General features: G+C 47.3%; 1 protein-coding gene across 2 annotated transcripts in view; it reads right to left on the bottom strand.

Annotated features, from left to right (window-relative positions):
* Positions 1-1,177: 1,177 nt before the first annotated feature.
* SHMT1 (serine hydroxymethyltransferase 1) overlaps positions 1,178-23,113 on the bottom strand; it is a 451,377-nt gene continuing 429,441 nt past the window's right edge. For both annotated transcript variants that reach the window (XM_069645688.1, XM_069645689.1), the window contains exon 12: positions 1,178-2,081. In XM_069645688.1, coding sequence (XP_069501789.1) covers positions 1,909-2,081 — 173 coding nt within the window. In that variant the 3' untranslated portion in view covers positions 1,178-1,908. The remainder of the gene's footprint in view (positions 2,082-23,113) is intronic.

Raw genomic sequence — 23,113 nt, 5'->3', positions numbered from 1 at the left:
GATAAGTAGCCACCCATGCAGTTTTACCTTGTCTCAAGTCGCTCCGTCCTGAAGAGGGCTGGTCGCATTATGCTGGTGAGAATGTGGACCCCTACAAAGGCCCGAAACTCTTGAGTCGACGACAGAATTCTTTTGGGTGTGGTTACCCATTTCGTGTTGACGGATTGGTTTATTAACCAAATTGGTTCTCCTCCTCTTGAAGTATATGCGATTGATTTCAGTTTATGACGTAGTTGCACTTCATTCCCTAGTGTATGTTTTCCATACATCTCTTTGCTGTAATGGTTACATTGCACATGCTGTGTGATTTGTATTAGTTTTATTTATTTTTCTTGTCAAGTTCAATTTGCGTTTTGTGTACACGTGTTTGCTTGATGTTCTATGTACACAAGGTATATCTGTTGTGGGTGCGCACCCTTAGATGCCCACTTTATGATTCTTGTTAAGGTGGTTTATTTAATCAAACGTACAATTTGTGGTCTTATTGAAGTCCAAATTAAACCAGTTATGGGCAGCATTAAACAACGACATTTATGCGTGTATGTATTTTTGTCGATTTGTCGAGGCTCCTATAGGACCTATGTCCAGAGCATCCAAATTCATTTAACTAACGTTCTGTTTAATCCATGAAACTATGATACCTGTATTGCTACCTCGGCCACTGGGCGATTATGGCCGTAATAAAACCTGTAGAGCCACTACAGAACAAGGCCAGCAACTGAAACGAGACTTCCTCCTTGGCCCCACCCCTGTACACCATTGGCAACAGTTAGGAAATATGCAGTGTAAAAACCATAACGAGGCAACCGGACTGAATACAAAACCCTACCCCCAGTATTTGGGGGCTATGTTAAAAAGTACATTTTTCCACAGACATCAAATGAGAAATAATGACAGCTGGCTCCAAGGCAGGATTAACTCATGCTGCCTATTGAATGGGGAAGAATGGAGAACCCAAAAATAGATTCCATATCTTTCTCATCAGCCCTAAACTGGGGCCTTGCAGCAGCTCATGCCGGTTATAGGCTGACCCAGATAAAATTCATATATAAAAAATAAAAATAGGTTCAATTTGTAGCAAGATTTTTTTTAAACAAATTTAAAAAAACAAACAATTCATTCACCCAAGGAAGGCATACATACTATGGAAAGATCCTTGGCAAGGACAGAAAACAAGTTTTCGCCAGATATCAGATTCAGTTTAATGCATGCAGTGTAGTAGACAATTCTTAGGCACTTGGCATATACAGTAATCCTGAGTCAGTTATAGCATTGACAAACCGCTCCCCAGCCACACAAGATGAGTTGTATTGAAGAAATATACTATACGATAAAAATGACTGGTTTGTACTCAGATTTCAAGTAATATTGGAAGATGTTTCCCATAGGGACTTTTCACAGCAGCAAACAATCCACCAGATACATTTCATTAAAAAATGGGAAAACCCTGATCCCAACTTCTCCACAGAGGTCGAAGCAATCTGTGTTCGTGAACACCTACCTAAGCCGATGTCAAATCGACCAGCAACTTGGAGGAAATGGAAACGTGCTCTACTTGATGGATTCTTTCAGGTGTGGTTCACTCATGAATTACTCAACAGTGTGTTCTTGCCTTCTTTCACATTAAATTATTACCTAAGCCACAGATGCACGGTAGATGGGACGTGCAAGGGCACGCACGAAACGTGCTACACCAAACCTTTTTGCAACTATTGTGGCCAGTGACAGGAACGTGTTCACGAAGGGCATCATGATTTGGTGATCTTATTAAAGTCTGAAAGTGTGCGATTAAGGCACAGCTATTTTGTAGTAGGTGTGTAGAAATTGGAGTATGCGTTTAGACAAGAATCAATCTGATTCAATTACAAAGGGAATACTACATTTTAGTTGAAAACGCCCTGAGATTTTTTAAAGCTCTGGCAGGCCTGGGATCGGGAAAGCCCCAGCAAAGGCTTCCACTTCCGCTTTGATAGTCTGAACGGTGCCCTTGTACTTTTCATCACATGCAAGTTTTTCTTTGAATTCCTTCAGGGTAGCTTTGGCCGGCATGTCATTCTGTATCTGCAGAGTCAGCTCTATGCCTGCAAGTAAAACGGAACAATTAGCCCATAGCAAAACTACATCAGCATTAAACAACAATACTGTTCAGATCTAAACCTCGCTGCCAAGTTTCCCAGTTCCATTCATGCCACCTCGAGCCAGTCCTGGTTTTTGCTTCCAATTGCATGCTGGAACTTGTGGTTTTGTTTTTCACATTGCAAGGGTGGGTCTACAAGTTGCAGCATGCAGTGTGGAAAAAAGACTGGCTCAAGTTTGTGCGTCATAAATAGCATTATGAATAGATGTTTTGTTTCGACCTATACCTGTTAAATTCAAAGTATTTCTCCAACTTAATTTCTCTATTGTGCAAACATTTGCCTAATGTTTTTCTACAATTTATCAGCTCCACATAATTTTTTGCTCGTTATATCTGTTTTGAACAGTTATTTTTTTTGCATTATCTAATTTTGCGAAGAGATTTTTTGTTTGATCTATTGGAATAATAAAACATAGCTCTGTATCTGTTGTAGATTGTGTCAATAATCACAATTCACTTATTGCATTTCTGTAGTAGGTCAGGTATCATACTTTTACTAAAAACTGATTTATTCAATATAGTCAGTCTAATAAACGCTGGTTGTTTACAAATTATTTTTACAACCTTATCTACACGGGAACACTCTACTGTTCACTTTTGGCTCAAAGATTCTGCATGGAACAGAGAAACTTGACAGCTATGTCTAAAACACATTAAATCTGCATTATACTGCAGTGGTGATTCAAAGCACAGTTCTCACTACTGCAATCTAATTAATTAGGGTTATGGTCTCAAGTTACTGCTCCAGCACATATTCTCTCTCAACTATCACACCACAAGTTGCATCCCTTTCTAAGGCAAAATTACCCAGGAATGTATTATGCACGTTACACAGTAACTACATGCCATACTAAGTCTTACTCAACATAGGGCACTACATGCTTTAACAGAAACTGTTAAGAAATAATCTAAATTCCTTTACTACAGGACAATATTGCAATATTGTGGTAATCTGGGTACTGATGTTAGCACATATATGGGTACTGTATCGCGAGTGCAAACGTAAGGCATGAAAAGCAAGGTGTTCACTATTTACGCCTTACTTCTACATGTCCGAGCCGTTTGCAGCGGATGTATGTGATTTCTCCAAATATATTTCTTCTAATGGAGATTTCACCGGAAAACGAAATCTACTTTTTCTACTATTTTTTTATGCGGTGAGAGACCCCCGCCGCCCCTCGCCCTCCCTACCCCAACTTATAGCCTTAACCCACCTATTATGCATTGCACATATACCATTTCCCCTACCTTTTTCAGTGAACTATATTCTGTGAAATCTCATTAGGAGAAATGGTATTCGAAGAACTTGTTTGCAGCCATTTACATTCCAACCGGGCAGTCTTCCTCCGCCTTCAAAGGGAACGCGCTTTGAACGACTGCAGGCATAAAAGGAATGGCTTCCCATGGAATTTCTAGCACTTGCTAAAACCAAGCGTATTTCATAGGAATCCACAGCCATGTGGCCTATAAAGCGTCATTTTCAGCAGCATTTACATTTTTCGCAAAACAATAACAAGACCAGTAAAGACCATTTCATCCGATTTTCTTTTCAACTTCTGCATTCCGTTTTGTTACAGTTAAAAATTGCAAGTAGGCGACTCAACATTAGTTTAGTCTAGTTTATTGTTTGCTTATCAGGTGCTTATACAATAAGAAAATACTGTTTCAAAGTGCCGGCATGGAGGGAGCAAGGGTGAGAAATACATTAAAAAACAATATTTAAGGAGCAGTGGGGCAAGTGGGAGAGGGACGAACCTACTATGCCTTGTGAGTATTCAGGATGTGCAAGTGCAGCAAGGAAGAGGGAGCAAGTGCTGAGGAGTCTGCGCTTGTGGGTGAGCCACAGATGAAGTGATAGGAATGTTGAGTGCTACACGGACTGGCCGCAGAAGGTGTAAGTGTGTCATTTCCTGAGTGGAGGGTGTGCAGATGCAAGTGCTGTAGATAGACAGTAGCCTGGGCAGAATTGGTGTGGGAGGTCGGGCCCTGAGGATGCATAAGGGCCCAGGACACTGATTCAGCAACTGTGGCATTAGCAGGGAAGAGAAGGGAAGGAGGAGGAAAAGAGGAAAGTCTTAAGGAGCTTTTGGAATTTAAGGCACAGGGGGAGGCTGTTCCATTGGAGGGAGTCCGCAGAGGAGAGTGAACGACCCCCTGCCAACATCACCTAAGTGCTGGCAGTCCCCTGCATGCAATTGGCACTAAAAAAAAAAACTCCCACATGTCTTACTGTTGGGTAGGATATTCCGAAATATGAATAATCTTCCTCACCTCTGTCAACCCCAAGATTTTTTAGCTTGGACTTGGTGATAATTTGTCCCTGTCCCTAGGTGAGTGGGAATCGTCTCCCCCCACTCTCATCTGGTCCTTTAGCCTTTTAATAAGTGACCTTTATACATCTCTCCACAGTGTGTGATTGGATTTGTGGTTACCTTTGGGCTGCAAGTGTTGCAGTGTTGCCTTTGGTCTTCCCATTTGAATTTCCCTTTAATGTACTTGGATGAATACTGTTCCCAAGGGGTAAAGTGGGATTTCCATCCCCTTTACAATTTACCCAGTGAGCCAGCACAACCCACTTTATGTGGAGTGCAGGGGAGATACAGTGTATCTCCCTTCTCACTTGGCTGGTAACATTTTTGTTACATTTACAAGATAACTTTAATGGCTGGTGGTAGTGATTCTACTTTAGTGACTTAGTCAATGTTACTTGCAGGCTGTCAAATTAGCCGCTGTGGTGCACAGAAGGGTCACCATTCTCAGAATGGTGGGCTCCTTCACCCTAAGCAGGAAGGATCATGTTTGGATTTTTGTATTCGATGGGAACTCCTCAAAAAGCCTGCCAAGGATCCAGAGTGTCTGGGAAGACAGGAACTACGGGAGGAGTCTGAAACTCCACAGCCCTTTGTCTTCTGGCATGCCTGCATGCAACCAGTTCCAACTGGGAGGTTGTCTCTCCTGAAAGGACATCCATCCCCCAGGTTTGAATGATAGGATGGGTTCCATTATAAAGTTCAGATTCTGGAAGCTGAAGAGGTAGTCAGCCACTGGACAAATTCGAAGAGTAAGAAGAAACACAGGCTGACTTTTTCCAGCGACCAGACAGCCTGCTGTGTAACCAAAGCCTGCTGTTAACCTTCTTTCCAAGCGACTTGGGGTTCCTGAAGATAACGACTAAGAGGCTGGTGAACCCCACTTGTCTCAAGAAGACCTGCAAACGAGCCATCGCTCCACGTGCTGTGAACTTGTTGGCTGCAAACGCAATAACAGCGAACCTCGAGCCCAGGTGCAGTGCAATGTCTTCCGAAGTCAGATTCTTGCTGAAACGTCACTGGATGTTTCGTGGTCCTTCAGAAGCAAGATTGGAGTCCTTGACCAGATTAGCGAGGAGAATCCAATCAGCGGCGAACAACTTTTTGGCACCTGCAGAAAGGGCACCAAATCAGAGTAGCTAGAAGCACCAAAGATACCTTTGTTGGGAGCCTTCACCATTGATCCCTGGTTCAAGATCCTATCCAGTGTCCTGGCTTCAGTCTCCTTGACCAAGAATTCAAGGACTGGGTCCTGTAATGCTATGTCCTGAAGGCGCCCATCTGCAAACTTCTCTTCTCTGCTGAGGTAATGTGCTGGCTTGGGTAATACCTAGTTGAAGTCTTGTGTGAATCCTGTGCAGCTTTAGGGGTGACTTGTGTTTGGGAGTTCGCCCATTCCGTTTGCCCAGGCCCAACGCTTCGAAGTCCCTGTATCCTTTTTACCAATTCTGAAGAAGAAACTCGCTTGTTTGTCGAGATATCCTTTGGAACGGACTTTTCCTGCATTTGTTGCGTCCCTGACCTGCCAAAAGCTGGCCACTAGACCATGCGTGTCCTCCCTTCTGGCACTGAGATTACTCATGCTCCAAGAATAGGGAATGAATTACAAGGCATGGGTCTTTGCCTTGAAATATAACCAGTACTTACGTGTTAATGAGTTGGTTTGGTAACTATCTCTGAAATGTGATCATTTACAAATATTCTTACTTCTTTGAAGGTGTTCTGCCATTCTTAAAAGTAAAAGGTGGTTATTTTACTTACCTGTGAATTGTCTTGCACTCTAACAAGTAACGTAGTTGGGTTCACTTTATCTCTGTGTAGAAAAAGTGCATCGTTGGTTTGGCCTTACCTGAACTGCGTTAGAAGACTTCTAAAAAAAAAAAAAAAAAAAAAAAAAAAAAGTCTACCTTGCGTTTACCTACCTCGAATAGAATGTGCCATTCTAAAAGTGTATTGCTGGGTTTTGCTTTCCCTGAACTGCTTTAGAGCACTTCTAAACGAGCTTGAGTAATTGCTTACCTTAGCTCTGTTTCACCGATCTTAAAAGCAACATTGGTGCAACTGTAATAGTTGATTACCAATAAGCTTTTACTCACCTTGTATAACTTCAGGTTATCCTAAAAGTAGTTGTGGATTCCTACGGTTCCATGAATTGTGTTTCACTATTCTAAAAAGTATCTGGGTTAGTTACATATCTGAACTGTGTTCTAAAAAGTAATCTGTAACTAGATCTATTCTTGAGTGAAGAAGGTTACATCTTTTCCAAGGTTTCCACCTGTAACACTGTGGTATAACTGTTTTATTCTTGTTGCAGATTACTGAAAGTTATGACCAAAAGGGTCTACACTGCCCTTGAATTACTGAAAGTAATCACAATGTAACTAACTCCCCATGAATAGCTTTATTGCTATTCTAAACGTGTAACTTGAATTATTTATTGTATTCTGAATAAGGTTTATGCTTTGGTTTGTATACCATAAGTATTGTGATGTGCTTTTAGAATTGTGTTTATGCTTCATGACATAGAACTTACTGTCCACAAGAATTATCTTGGCCTATTTGTATTTAAAAATAACCCATTTATTTTTTTACAATAATTCTGGGTGTGTTTCTTTTGAACCATATGTATGCTTCAAGTTATTTGTACTTACCTATAGCCCTCTCTCTTTACCAGAATAAGCCTGGCTGCTCTGTCAATGCTACCAACATTTTAAGGTGGTACAGCCTTATACTAAGAGTGGAGTTCTGGATTGCCTCAGAGTACAGTTTTATAAGGCCCTCAAGTGGACTTTAGAAAACTGGCCCCAACACTTAGCAACCTGTGAGCATCTTGGGTTTACGAAGAGAATCTTCTGTTGAAATATTTAGCAAGGTACACAGACAAATTCACGTTTCTCTGCATACCGTACAGCAGAACTTCAGATAAGTTACTTACCTTGAGTACCACTATGGGCCATAGCCGTGTCAGGATTTCCGACTGTCACTGGGAAGGGAGAAGCCCATGGACCATAAAAGGTTGGTTCATATGCATAAAGCGAGGGACATTTTGTGCTCATATTTGCAGCTCTGATTATAGACGTGTGGGAATAATGTATCAAGTAGAGAACACTTACAGTATGCCACTACAACAAATCCAGCATCATACAGATTAAGGGTTGCCAGGTGAGTGCACATTTTACACTGCATGCCTGCCAAGGCCTTATAACGGTTTGCTTTTTCTGGACTGATTTACCGGCTTCCTGCTTGATGTGCCCCAATCAAGGAGTCATCAATGAAACGTGACCACATGGTGTTCCAAAGATAATGTCCTTTGCGAGATTTCCTTCACACGTAGCAATGTGCTTACCTGGGTGGTGGTGATTAAGTCGATGTTGGAGGCTGGGCGATGGGTCTGCCTGGATGTTAGAGGTAAGATGCTACCAGCCACTCCATGATGTAGGACCCCAGACGGAGGATGCAAAAGGTTAAATTCACACGCCTGCACCAACAAGTAATTTAAGGATCAGTACCAACTCCTTTCGTGTACCTCAGGTAAATAGATTATAAGCCTGGGAGAAAGCCAGCTCAGCAGGCCCCCTCAGCAGCTCAGAGAAACCCATTGCTTATTAACATGACCAGCTTATATACACGCATGCCATGGAGGTTTCACTGGTCCCCTGAAGCAAGAAATTCCCAATGCGGATCAAAGAAGCTCTTAGGAGAAATGTCCCTGGCTTAATACAGTAAGAATGGCCTGTTGATTCTTCAGAAACCCACATGTGTGACAAGCAACAGATTTGCACAGGCGCCTTGCAGACCCAAGGGACATGGAGGACTTGTTTAAACAAAGATGTTAAGCAGCAATCAGTAAGCATGTACGCTGACGTGAACCCACACTGCTGGTGTTCACGGAAGCCTGCACAAAAGGAGAACTCCCTCACGTACATACCAAACCGAGAACCACCCCAGGACCAAAAAAGTGCCCACTACAAAGCCAAATGGGAATCCAGGACGGCAGCCCACATTCAAGAAAGCATGGACCCGCCAGCAGATTGGGAGCAAGAAGGCCCACTGTTAGGGAGAATTCTCAAAAATGTGCCAATTCCCCCTCTACCTTAGAGATCCCCAGCAACTTTGCTGGATTTTAGGACTTACTTTATTTTTGACCTGGAGAGAGCGAGACCCTTTTTCCCACTCAATGTACGTTTACTGCAATTTGAACTCTGTCTCTTTGTTAAAGTATGGAGTCTGACAATCTCCATAGGCATCATCTTTACATTGTGTCACACAGCACCTTAAAGTGCAGTTATTCAAGCGCAGACTTTCAGATTTCCCAAAGGTTTAAATACCTTCTCTTGGATAAACTACTGTTTCTAAGAGCAGTGAAGTGAAATTGACTTTACTTGTATTTGTAACTTTCTAGACCCAGCACACACGATCTTAACAATAGGGTGCTGGAGGGGTTACTAAATATCCCCTTTGTCTAGTTTCTCATGTAACATTTTTATGTTACCCTTTCCTCGATGAATGGCTGGTGGCAGTGGTTTACTTTTAACTACCGTGGTGTGCTTGTAGCACAGGCTGCATTTGCAGCTGCAGTAAAGCACCCACAGTGCCATTTTTGTCAAAATGGCCCTGGTCTCCTTTTTTCGCCATTTCTTTGTGGAAAGGTCCTTCTTGACATTTACTCTGCGCGCCAAACCAGGTTTGGTCCCTTTGTCGTTTTGCCTTTGGTGGGATTCACGAGCGAAGCCCGCCTCTGGCTCCGGGTGTCTGGTGGGGGCAGGAAGTGAAACTCCCTGTGCTTAGTCTCCTAGGAGACAGATGCATGAATTGGCCGGCTGACTGTCCGGCAAGGACAGCCACCCTGCTGGGTGACTGACAGCTGGGCTGGAATGAATGGGAGAAACCTACATAAAAGGCAAGGTTTTTTGGCTTGGAAGGCAGAGTCGACCACTGGACGAAGGAATCCGAAGAAGAACTTGGAAGAGACACCTGCTGCAACTCCTGGACCGTAGGTTTGCCCGGTGAAGCCCTGCTGCTGTGCTGAAGTTCCGAATTCATCTCGGCTAGAGAAGCCCTGCAAGGACGACTTCTCTCCTTGAGTTGGTGGGACCAACTGTTAGGGAGAATTCTCCGTTTAGGCTGAATTTCCTGACCTAGTGAGTCCCCCAGCAACTTTGCTGGATTTCTGGAGTTTGTTTTTTTCTCCTGCCAAGAGTGAGACTCTTTCTCCCACTCTTGGACATGATTTATGGTGTTCCTTTGACTGTTAATGTGTTTTATGGGCTATGGGGTCCTTTACTCCATAGGGTCTCATGTGTTTTTACTATGTGTGTTACACAGCACCCTCCGTGCAGTGACACAGGGGTGTCATAGTGACACCCCACCATAGACTCCATACCCTAGGACTGACTACTGTCTCCGAGGGCATGTAAAGTCACCATTGGCTTTACTAGCCCCAAATTATGAACAGAAACCAGTACAAACCATCATATTGTGGACGTACTGGTCGGGGCAATTCGATTGCCCCGGGGTCTGTTATTCGAGGGGGCACGTCTTCGTCCCCCCTGATCGAGTTTTGGCTGGTGGCAGTGGATACTACTTTTTATATTCGAACGCGAATATATCCCTATGGGATTTTCCCATTGTTCGAGGCTACCAACTTTATTTAATTCTCATAGCCTCGAACGTACCGCCGGTTTATTTATTTAATAATTTGCCGGTTGGTATTTTTTGCCAGGACTCGATTCTAAAATGGCGTTTGTGTTCTCTTCTGTGACTCCAACCCAAGTCGAGCCCTTTGTTCCACTTTTTGGCGGGCTTCTCCACAGAAGCCTCCAAAAGTGGTGCCACTCTGTCTGGGTACCACAGCGGGTGTGGGAGGGGGTTTAGGCACCCTGGACTGAGTTACCTTGGTAACTCAAGTCGCACTCTTGTGTGATTGGCCCAAGTGGTGAGCCGGCCGGCTCACCACTTCGCATGTTTGATTGACAGCTAGGCTGAGTGAATGGGGGTGTGCTGCATAAAAGCAGGGCTTTGGGGACTGGAACTTCAGAAGTCGCCATAGGACCTGAGAATCCGACGAGGGAGAAGCTGAGCCGACCTGCTACGACGAAACCACCGGTGGAGCCCCGCGGAACCGACTCACCACTTCCCGACGACAGAGAAGATCTCCCGGCTGGAGAGTCTTCTTCCCCTAACTGGTGGGCACAACCAGTTTACCTTCTTTTCCTCGCATCCCAGGACGTCTTGTGGTCGAATTGCCCGTACCAAGCACCCCGGCAACCGGATAGCCACTTACCACTGGACCACGAATAAAAGGACTGCTCCTTTTTGACCTGAGAACTCCGCGGCTTGTTTCTTCCCTGGCAGTTCAACGGACTCCTGTCTTCCTCCCCGACGAGATCTTCTCTTCCCCCGGACGAAGCACCGACTTTCATCCGCTGCCAGGACCAACTGCCCCCGCTGGAGTATTCTCACCACTTTAAGGTACCGTGTCCGCCAGGCCTCCCTTTCTAAAGATGGCTACAAGGTAATAATAATCCCTTAACCTTCTGGACTGGGCTGGCCGCCTTGACCATCTAACTGGTCCCTTTCTTTTGGTCCAAATCTTTCTGAACCTTCGAGACTTTTGTGCACTTTTCAACCATGTGACCTTGGACACATTTCGTTCTGATCCTCTGAAAGTGGATCCGGCTTTCTGAACCCTAACTTCACGGTTTGACTCTGCCTTCCTCTCTTGCTGTGTTCTTTTGAAAGTGTTGGGATCTGTTTCAATTTATGCTCTGCTTTTCTCTCCCTTTTAAACCAAATTATTAGAGTGCCATCTACGTTAAGCGCTCACCACTGTCTGAAAATAAGTGGGGCTTTACTTAAGACTTGTCTAATATTCTTTTAAGGGAGTGTATATCTTTTAGTGACCGTGTTTTTGAACTGCCTAATATTAGTGCCTGTGTGTTTTATTACATGTGGTTTTAAATAAATAATAATTATATCTCTTTTACACCAAGCTCTGGTCAGTGTTTGCTTGTTCCACTGTGTTCTTTTGACCTATTGTGAATACTCTGTATACTGCCTAACTCTTCTTGAGGGAAGTCTGACTGCTCAGCCACAGCTACCAAGTGAATCTGTGTGGTACAGACTGCTACCAAGTGGGTTTACTGCCAAACACCTGTAGTCTTAAATCTTTTGCAGTGGTCCCAGAGGGAACTGCACAGGTTTCTGCCTAAAACCAACCAACTCCAAAGTAAGCCACCTGGACATCCTCTCGAAGCTGGTTGCATTTCCACTACAGTTGCTGCTGGAAACCGAAGAGCTAGAAAGAGGAACACCAGATCGTGCGTTGCTTTTAAGTTGGCCAAGAGCTCCAGGAAGATCCTTTGGACTCCCAGGAAGCAGGACTGACCAAGCCCGAGCCACCTCAACAGTGTGCTGGACCCCAGATGCAAGGAAAGCCCATCTCAACTGCCAGGAGTTCGCGGTGGTGCTATTTGCTGAGACGCGAGGAGCTGAAACCGCAAAGTGCCACTGAATAGAAGCTGGTCCTTTTTCTGTCGCCGACCGTCCCGTTGCAGTGCAGGAGTCCTCCAGACTTCTTCCCTCTTGTCCTCACTATTGAGGCCCAGGAACACAGGATCTGCAGAGCTGCACAGGAACAGAAGCCAGCTGGAACAGTTTTTCTTCTAACCAAAGGTACTGTAAAGTCTAAGAGAACTTACCTCTTGTGTAACCTCACTTGTTCTGAGTGGAGACTTGTCTTGTGTTGCTTCTGTAGAGTTGCTAACAGCTTCCTTACCTCACAAGCCTAATCAGCTTGTGGCCCTACTTTGATTTCTTCTTTTCTACAAAGACTTCCAAAACATAGTGCAAGACTTTTACCTACCTACAAGAATTGCTTCAGCTCACCTAGACTTTCATCCAATTGACTTTGGCCTGGACTGGCTCCCTGAACTGTGTCGGTCTTTCTTCCATGATGGGATTAACTTACTTGACTTTTGGTAATCCCAAATGCAATTACCTGCTTCAGAAATGTTGTGAGATCTCTTGTTTTCTTCTAATAATCTTTTTCTTTGACATACTCTCAAGTATTGCCCTAAATGCAACAGTGATATATTAATGTCCAGTGTCCTAGCTATTTTAGTCACCTGAGGGTGTAGGAAGTTTCCGTTTACCATCCCAAATGGGTACTTGCTGATTTAGGGAAACACTGTATTTTGGAGTGTATTTATGTGGTACTATTATATTGCCCCTTCTGAAGAAGGCTTACTCAAACTGACTGTTAAATAATTGTTTGATCAGGAAACCTTGTCTGTAAGAATTTATTTGACTACTTGTCATCTGTGTAACTCCCCTAAAGCTCACATTGACCCCTCTTCAGACAAGCCTGGCTGCTCAACATGCTACCAACCTGTGTAGTACAGACTTATAACACAGGTTACCCCCCCAGGCAGAGTAGCAAATCACAGCACCCACTGGCCACATGTGCCCACATGAAATCGTTCAAACACTTAACAGCCCTTCAAATGATTCTACTCCAATATAAAAGGAGAGTGAAGCAGAGAGCAGTGTGTGAGGTTAAGGATTGTGCGTGTTGGTGCAGCATGAGAGAAAGGCAGTGGAAGAGGTGCAGAGGAGCACAGTGGAGGAGGGTGGAATGAGTAAGAGCGGAGAGAAGTTATGGATGAGCAGCAAGAAGGGGGGGGACGTCAGAAGGTGAGAGGAGGTTAAAAATTGTAGTAGGAAGGAAGGTGGAGTGAAATATACCAGAAATGGAAAGGAGCAAAGGTGAAGGGAGGAAAGAGGAGCAAGAAAGGGTTGGATGGAGAACACAATGAGAAGAGAAGACCAAGAAAGCTGAAGGAGAACATTAAGAAAGGAGAAGGAGGAAAGGGTACATAGGTGGGGAGAAGTTAGAAAAGAGTGGCAGAGAAGCCAGACGGGAGGGGGAGCAGTGAAACAATAAAAAGAGGAGATAAGAGATGGAGGACCAAAGCAGAGCATTGGAAGACATCAAGAGGAACAGGAAGAGGGAAGCAGAGAAGGGAGCTAAAGGCCAGAGAGGAAGGGAGTGATTAAACCAGAGTAAATGTCCTGGAGCGACTTCTGAGCTGGTGGAGGAGCAGTATCCAGAGGGGTCTGACATTTAAGCCCATAATGAATCTTGCAAAATGTCAAAGTGTCCAACGTCAAGACGACCCAATGCACTAGTGGTGGTGCCCATTCGCCTGAGAAGAGACATCCCAACATCATCTATGAAAGCCAATCAATCAACTTCATTGGCCAAGAAAGAGGCTTTGGTGGCCACTTAAAACTCCAAAAACTGAGCAACGTTTTACCTGCCAGGGTACACATTCGGGAGGGAAGGAAGGACTGAACCACAGTCCTATAAAGAAGCCAAACTTGTGTTTTATTAATTTCCCACTAAGTGACCTCAGTTATATATAGTTCCTCAACTTTCTCTTTGTATAGTAAAAAAATAAAATAATTTAAGCATAGAACTTTGCTGCGAGTTGTCCGTTGATCCCTCTGCCATGACAGGTGGGCACGTTAACCTTAAGTGGTGGGCAGTCGATTAAACCTACTGATCCCTATAAGGAAGGCGTGGTTTCAAACGGTGAAGACAGACATGTGACCACAGTTCAAGGGTGTTTATTGAACTTCAATGGTTTGGTTAAATGCCTTTCTAAACCTAAATCCAAGGATGGGAGCTACTACCATCAAATAATAACGCAGTCCTAGTTGAGTCTGTCAAAATAAAAGAGCCTATACTAATAAACCTGTTGCCAATCCTTACTTCTAAATTATGATATGGGATCTATAACACGCATATACACAAGTGTTTCAAGGCGCGACAAGGCAGGGGAGGGGAACAGAGGGAATACTGACAAAGATCTTACTAGGCCAGGTGACATGGAGATCGCGCAAGTGCAGGTGAAAGGGGGAAGTGCAGTACATAGTATAGACAGTAAGGAACAAGTTACTTACCTGAACTGTTCTCCAGCATGGGTCTGGCATGGATTCACATGCTCATGAATATTCCTCGTCGTCAGGCTGCGAATCATCGGTAAAGAAAAAAATCAGTTTTGTTTCTGAACTGTCTTTCACCTAATAACCAATCACTGGTCTCTGGGTCATACTGCCCCCAGCCAATGACTGCCCTCTACCCAAGCCCCTCCTCAGGCAGCCATCTTCATATTTGGTAGCACGTAAAGTGGCAGTAGGACCCAGAGAAGAGCCGCAGAGGGGTAGGCGGGAGGGTTTGCATGTGACTCCATGTCAGACCCATGCTGGAGAACAACAGTTACAGGTAAGAGACTTGTTCTTTCTCCAGCACTTGAGGGGCCATAATCCGTAGAGGGTTTATCTTCTGTGCACGGCACCAGACGGTAAACCTCTTCCATTTATGCCCATAGCACTTAAGAGTCGAAGAAGCCCTGGCCTTGGCAAGTACCTCCTTGCAGTCTGCTGGGATCTCGTAGCCTCCAAATTCTAGCACTGCAGGAGCCAGGCCTGCAGGTTCAGCGACCCCAGGTCGTGGTGTAGACTTGGGCCTCCTTCCCTGGCGAGAACAGCTGCATCCGCCGGAAGCTAGATTGGAGGGAACGCTGACATGTCCAGAAGGTCTGGGTACCAAATTTGCCTCGGCCACGCCGGTGCGACGCGGATCATCCTGCACCGGGGCCGTCTGAGTTGACTGATGAGATGCAGGAGCAACGGCAATGGAGGGAACGTGTAGAGACAGGCCGTCCCAGGGGAATGAGAACGTGTCCCCTATGCACCCTGGCTGGGGAAACCTGCTGGCGAACCTCTGGCACTTGGTGTTCGTCGCCGTCGCAAACAGATCCATCTGGGGATTGCCCCATCGTCAAAACAGTCGATCCACCTGGTCCTGCTGAAGCTCCCACTCATGGCAAGAGCGCAGCTCCCTGCTGAGTCAGCAACAGTGTTCTTTACTCCTGCCAGATGGAAAGGCACCAGAAACATTCTCTGGGTGACGGCCCAGTGCCACAGATTCTGCACTTCCTTGGAGAGCTGGGGATCTGGTGCCCCCTGCTGCCGAATGTAGAACATTGTGGTGGTGTTGTCCGTGAAGACCCGCACCACCTTGCCCTTGAGGGATGGCAGGAATGACTTGAGGGCCCAAAACACGGCTCGGAGCTCCAGGACGTTGATGTGTAACAACCTCTCCTCTGGGAGCCATAGGCCTCTTGCGTGGAGATGTCCTGCATGTGCGGCCCATCCCTCCAGGGAGGTGTCCGTCATCACAGTCTCCTAGTGTGCTGGGGTTTGGAAGTCCGTGCCCGCAGTGAGATGCGCGCGGACACCCCACCACCGATCGTGCGACGGAATGTCTCGTTGAGGGCGATCTTGCCCTCGAAGCTTCCAGTCATTTGAATCCAACGGGCATCGAGGAACTCCTGCAGCGGCCGCATCCGCAGTCTGCACAGCCGAACGAGGTAGATGCATGGCATCATGCCGAGCAGGGACTTGATGAACCTCATCCTGGCATTTTCCAAGGTCAACAGTCGTACCTTGCCCAGGATGGCTTTTATCCTTTCCTTCGACGGTGAAGATAGGCGCGCCACCGGGTTGAGTCTGGCTCCCAGGAACGGAGCATCCTGCGATTGCTCCAAGCAGGATGTTCATCGATAAACCAAGTTCCGTGAGCAGGCGGACGGTCCTTGCTGTGTGTTCGACAGCGAGTTCCTTTGACTTCGCTCGGATGAGCCAATCGTCCAGGTAGGGGTATACGTGGAACCCTTGCAGGCGCAGGCGCGCCGCCACCGGTGCCAGGCACTTGAAGACTCTTGGGGCCGACTTCAGCCCGAAGGGGAGGGCCTTGAATTGGTAGTGCTGCCCTTGGACCACGAAGCGCAGGAACTTTAGGTGCCCCTTGTGTATGGGGATGTGGAAGTAGGCATCCTCCAAGTCCAACGACAACAGGAAGTCTCCCTCCTCCAGCTGCCCCAGTACGTGCTGAAGGGTCACCATCAAGAACTTCTGGGATTTTAGGTCTTTGTTGAGGCAGCAGAGATCTAAAAAACAGGCCGCCAACCGCCGGTCTTCTTTCAGACGAGGAAGTACTAAGAGTATACTCCAGCGTCTCTTGGGGACGAGCTCTATGGCACCCTTTCTCAGCATTGCTTGTACCTCTAGAAGTAGTTGAGGGATGTGATTTTCTTTCCTGGACACAGGTGGAAAACGGGGACACTTCCTTTGGAACTCCAGGGTGTGTCAGTGGGCCAGTGCTTCCAGCACCCAAAGGTCGGTGGAGATGGTCTTACACGCGCCGATGAAGCTCACCAGCCGGCCTCTCAGCGGGGTGCTCGGGTGGGGGCCAGACGTCACAGTCTGTGGGGTTCAGTCTTGCTTCGCCGAGGCCTTACCACCTTAGGCCCCTTGGCGACGACGATTTCCTCCGGCCTTGCTGCGGCCTCTGTAGGCTTCTTGGAACGACAAGCAGGCCGCTTGACGGTAGGACGAAGAGCTGCCACCAAATCTTTTGCAGGCACCGTGAGATTTGCCTCCGGCGGACCGAAAGGACGGCCGTCGAAGCGTGCCCAAGGCATGGACCGTCTCGGTGTCTGCCTTGATGGCCTGCAGTGACTCGCCCACTGCCTTTCCGAACAGGTTGTCCCCGTTGAAGGGCATGTCTAGTACCCTACTCTGTACGTCTTGACGTAATTCGGTGGCCCTGAGCCAACCACGCTGGCGAAGGCAAACGCCATTGCCCATCTGGCGAAAGCCGGTGTCGGCGATGTCTGTGGCCACCGTGACTGCGTGGTCCGAAGCCACCCCACCTTCTTGCAAGATTCCCAGGGCCTCCACCCTCTTGTCGTCCGGGAGGAAGTACAAGCAGGGGGCGATTTTAAACCACAGCTCCCCATCGTAGCAGGCTACGATAGCGAGATCAGTGGCCGCCTTAATGGTCATCGCGGCTGAGATGACCCGACGCCCCATGGGGCGTCCAGCTTCTTCCCCTCGCCGTCCGGCGGGGAGGTGGAAGTCGATGCCGTCGCCCCAGCCGATTTCTTCTTGGCCGTCGCGGAGACCAGAGTCCGGGGACGGCTGCGCCCTGAGGCACATAGGAGCAGAGTCTGGGACCCGGTACTTCTTCTCGTACTGGTCTCTCTTCACAGGGGCAGAGGATGTGTTCTTCAGAAGGGACAGCCCTTCATCCGAGATCTCGTCCAACAGCGGGACTGAGAGTACGGTTTCCTCTTTGCACCCGTCGTTGATAAAGGAATCACTCCTCCTCCTCCTCCTGCTCTTCGGGGCATAGCTGAAAAAGCTCTGAGGCCGTGGCGAGGAATGAGCCAATTTCGAGCCCGTGGTGGGGGCGATGGGAGATCCGTTCCGGCCTCACCGTCCTCGTCATCTCCGTCTCGTCTCTCGGCCGAGAGGATGGAGGAGAAGGATGGAAGGGTGGTGGCGGATGGGTTCGCCTCCGCTTGGATGGAGGGCTTCCCGACGGTCCAGGAGCCGCCGGATCGTCCGCAGGAGGCAAAGGCAACCTATTCCGTGCACAGGGTGTGCAGGGCAAGAATGATGTCCTCCGATCCATCAGTCGGTAGTGGTTGCGACGGGAGCGTCGGCGTGGTGTCCTCCGGTTCCTCTTCGATCTGCCGTTCCTCGTCTGCTCCCCCCGTTGCTCTCCACGTCCGCCTCGGCGGGGTCCTTCCCGTAGGACCCGACTTTGAACTTCTTATCAAGGACTGCGTTGAGGCCAGACAGCTCGTCCTCGGAGGAGATATCGGAGTCCGGTAGGACTATCGCACCCCCCCTCTCAGCTAGTGTTTTCATGGGGGTCGTTTCAATGGGCAGAAAAGACGATTCCCTCCGGGTGGGCACGGAAACTCTTGGCCTGGAGGTAGTCTCCACTGGTGTCGCCTCTGCAGGCTTCGCCAGGGATGCCGCGACTCCCTCAATCAAGGCCTTAGCCGGGTGAATCTGGGCCTTCACGACCTTCAGCGCATCTGAGGCCATTACCGTGGGGGGAGGGTCACTGCCTCGATCCCCCTTGGCGTTGCCAGCCGGGGCTTCCCCCGAAGCTTACCCGGATTGTCCGACTTCCTTTCCGCCGAGCCGGAGCATTGGCTCGTGGTTGGCTGCGTTGGCGATGTTACGCCCGGCCTGGCAGCCGAGGAGCCCATACCAATGTCACTCCCGGTGCCCGTGTACTCGCAGTGCTTTGCCTTATGTTGGGCCCCCCGTCGCCGGAGCGCTCTCAAAAGGTCTTAGAAGACCGCTCAGATGACTTCTTCTCACCTGCTGCCGGGCTCTTCGCCTCCAGCCAGTAAGCGAGTCGTTTGCGACGGTCCTTCATGGTCCGGACGGACATGTCCTTGCACAACGCACAGTCCTCCTCCATGTGCGACTTGTCGGAGTGCAGGTAGTAGAGGCACCGGGAGTGTTCATCCTCCTTGAAGACGTTCTGTAGTCCACATCCTGGGCAGATCCTAAACAGCTTGGATCCAACGGGTGTCAAGTCTCCTTTGTCTTGGGCCATGTCCACGCGGGGTAAGCCTCAAAGATCTTCCGGAATACTCCAAGAAGTGAAATTCGATGAGAATTCGCCCTTGGGGGGCGTAGAAATTTCCGAAACGTGCCCCCGTTAATCGGAAGAAGAATCTGTGGAGCTTGGGGCTTAAATTGACCGAAAAATAAGAGTAAACTCTCTGGAAAGAGCACAGTACGCAGTCAAAACTCAAGACCTAAGCACGAGGACTCCCAACACTTGAACGTGCAGTAAAAATCTGAAGATGGTTGCCTGAGGAGGGGCTTTAGGTAGAGAGCAGTCATTGGCTGGGGGCAGTATGACCCACAGACCAGTGATTGGTTATTAGGAGAAAGACAGTTCAGAAACAAAACAAACTGATTTTTTCTTTACCGAGGATTCCCAGCCTGACGACTGGGAATATTCATGAGCATGTGAATCCATGCCAGACCCATGCTGGAGAAATAAATAAAACAATAAATAAGAAGTGCGGCCGGAAAGTGGCAGGTGGTGCAAAGATAAGTGCAGAGTGCTGGTAGGGGGCTGTAGGGATAACAGCCCAGAATGCAAGGGTTGCCAGGGGGCAAATACAAAATGTTGTGGGACAATAATGTATGCACCAAAGAAAGGTGTTCAAGAAATAAGTATGTCAGGATAGTTGAGCAGTTGGCTTCCCTTCCCCACATTTTCAGCATAGGGCAAGGCAGCACGTTCAAGCTTTGCACACACTCTGGCTTCTTCTCCCATGAGGATACAGTTCAAAGCATAGGTTTCAGGGCCTTCTGCCAAAGTCTCTTTCTCAATAACAGTCTCTTACAGCAAGAGGGCCTGTCGAACCAAACAAGCATCCAAAGTTCCTTTCTTCTCAGGAATTCTACATGCACAAGTTCTAGCTTCCAGTGTTCATCATGGGTCTCCCTCCAGGCTCGGACCCCTTTTTACCACAATATTCACAATTGGTCTCCCTCGTTCGGGCTTGGATCCCTTTAGCACAATATTCACACTAGGTCTCCCTTGTTCGGGCTCGGATAACCAATCTCACTTCCCATGAGATATATATATAAGAATACTTTTGAATGTGCAATGGTTTTGCGTCAACTGTTGCAGGTCCACTTTGATTAATTTCACACAATGTTCTTGCCAATCTTCTACTTTTGTTGCTGCCACTTCTTGGCTGGATACCTTACAGAAACCATTCGATTAAGTACCCTTGTGGTGCCGGACCACTGTCACTGGTATTGTATCTTCTCCTTCAACGTTGAAGCATTCATCAGCAATTAATCTTTCCTAGAGTCTTTCATCACACGCATTTCAATCAATGTTGCCGCTTGCAACCCTGACTTCAACAGACCGGTCTTGCTCTCCCCAACTCACCGGCTGCGTTGATCTCTCTGGCGCGGCCTATGATCTTCGAGCCAATGACGGTACCATAGCGGCTGCTGTTCCTCCCCGACTTAAGTCAGTTGTGCAGGAGGGCCACAGGTATCTCCGACACACAATACAGGATTCTTCTGTCTGGTTTCCTTGCCTTAAGCTTTCTAATCTGTAGGGTTCTGGAAAATAACGGCTTCTCGATGAAAAGGTCAAGGGTATATCCCCCCCCCTGGTTTGCAGTCTTCCTTCCTTTGTTCAGCTGCTGTCGGGAAAGTACTGTTGCTTCGTGTGCTTTGCCTCGCTCAGTGCGCTCTCGTGCTCCGCCTTTTATCCAGGTGGGGAAGTTTAATGGAAGTCAGGTGTGAGTGATTACTAGTAATTGCCTGACCATTGTAGTGGGACATGTCGGGTACACTGCTCGGGTGAGCGTTTTCTCCTAGGGTGGGCTGTCCGTGTGAACGTTTATGTAGGGAAAGGGGTGGGGGGGTCAGAGTTCCTAGGTATCCTGGGGAAAAGTTGTTACAAGGAAGGGGATACCATCTCACCCTACGGTGTCCCACTCCAAGACCCCTCACCCAGGTGATCCTCCCGCACTGGGGCACCCCCAGGGTATGGAGCCAAAGAAGATGGCTGTGCCCTGGCAGAGGGAAAGGGAAAAGGAAAGACCGACCCCTAGGGACTAGCGGGTGAGGAACCTTCCAGTTTCTCACATCCCACATAGAAGCAAATATCTGCCTTCACTGGAAATATGATGTCCGAGATTCTTGAACTGAGGCCATATCAAAGTTTGAATGGAGCAGCCACTAGTTATTGGGACACGGTTCAATGCTTCAACCCTCCTAAGCGCAGTTTACGCAGATAATATTTCAATAAACAGGTCCTTTGTTCCATGTTAGGTCTAACCTTGGGAGGAATCTGGAAGAACGTAAACACCAAACTGAAAGCAAGAGAAAAAGATAGAGAGGAAGCTTTGCTGCTGCAACTTAGCAAGACCCATTTGACAGCAAAGCTATGCCTTTGCCTTGATTCGAGACCAGAAGGGTCCGCAGATCAGGGCTCCCCCATACAGAGAGAACAAACTGGGTTGAAAGACTAAAAAAGCCTTGCTGCTGATTCCGGTTTGGATCCGTCACAAAGATGGGCACACTAGTAATTGATAGAATCCAAGGTCCATTACTGAACCACGACAAAGAACTTGGCAAGTTTCCTTGGGCCTTGTGCTGGACCAACCAACACGGACTACGCGATTTAACCTCATCAACAAGGACTTACTTATTCATTTTATAAAAACATGGGGGGTATACTGCAGTATCAGGACATCAAGATCAGCCAATCAGTCCATCTCTCCCATTAATTTCTATGAAAGAATGACATCCGGTTGGGTGGATTCAAGGGCACCCAGTGACCCTTACCGTTAAAGCCAAACTTGGAACACTAACACTTCCTTATTACAGGGCACATGTACCTGTATGCCAAATTACCTTCACAGAAGCTTGTCCATGCAAAGAGGTTCCCTTTGCCCTTAACTGCTCTACCACTAGACTGGCTAAGGAAAAGCTTGCGTGACACCCAGTTGTCTAGCTGAGGGTCAGTCTCCTGGCACCCTTGGGCCCAAGCAAGAGTAACACCATCATAATAATAGGTATTATGAAAGTATACTCAATAGTTAATAAAAGTTAAGATATTGGGGTGCAGGCTAAGAAAATTTGATTCAAAAGGCCCAAGTGTTCTTCGGTATAGAGCCTACTTGTTACAGTCAACTGCCAGTCAAAGGTTAACCTGACCTCTTGGACTTGTGAGGAAAACAGTTGCAGTTTGCAAGAGCCAGGCCTTGCAATGGGGACTCATTTTCCCATGCACAGGTGCTCACCACTCACCCAAACACCAGCCAGCTGCCACAGATAAACTGGAGCACAGTATCCCCGCATGTAGAGCCACGAAGCAAGAATACTTCCACCAGACTTCAAATGTCGGTTCGACCTCTTAAGCACACTTCCCCTGCTCCATGTGTGAATGGCCAAAAGGGAGCTATATCAGAGGCCAGTCCAAAAAGTGAGCATGCGCTAAATCCCAGAGACTAGATTAGGAAACCCTGGGAAGAGTAATTTCCCTTAGTTAATCACTGAGGCACATTAAAGTTCACCCCCATCCGGACACTTATTAGATTGCTCTGAGGGCAGAATATCCAGGTTTCTTGTGAAGAGATAGAAGAACACCAACGGAAGTTCATCCAGAGCTCATCTTGACTTACTTACATAAACCTCCACTTACAAGACGCCTGGTTGAAGCATATTAACGGAGTCTTGCCCCCGACCTCTGGACAATCCTGTGTGGATCAATAATATAGAACAAGGAATTCAGGCCTCGATTGGGCTAGCACGGAACTTGAGCACTTGCTAAGAAGGGACTATGGGTAGCAAAAACACTATTTTGAGGCACGCATCTATTTGTGTCTACCGTTGCATGTGCCACGACTACAAATCAGAGGGAGGGCTAACAGGGGATGTTAAGTCCACATCTGTCTCTAAATTATGATATTTTAAGATTAGCTGGAACGTTGCTGGCGTCAGAAATAAAATGCATGACCTAGGGTGGAGGACTCCAGTTTAAAGAAATTATTAAGGGCTCGATATGCATTCAGTAAATGCAAAAAGGTCACCTAAGGAACACTGAAGGGAGGGCCTGGCAACATTTGTGCAGAGCTCCCTTTCGGTGCAAGTTTTGAGATATAATCAGACAAATTGAGACTGATGATCATCATGACAAACACAAATTCCAGGTCTAACTAAATATTGTTAGTAACCAATGTTTACA

Source organism: Ambystoma mexicanum, chromosome 2p (genome assembly GCF_040938575.1).
Source record: "Ambystoma mexicanum isolate Mex_15411 chromosome 2p, UKY_AmexF1_1, whole genome shotgun sequence".
NCBI classification, from domain to species: Eukaryota; Metazoa; Chordata; class Amphibia; order Caudata; family Ambystomatidae; genus Ambystoma; species Ambystoma mexicanum.
The sequence above is the reverse complement of the archived record's forward strand: the minus strand, read 5'-3'. Positions and strand labels throughout refer to the sequence as shown.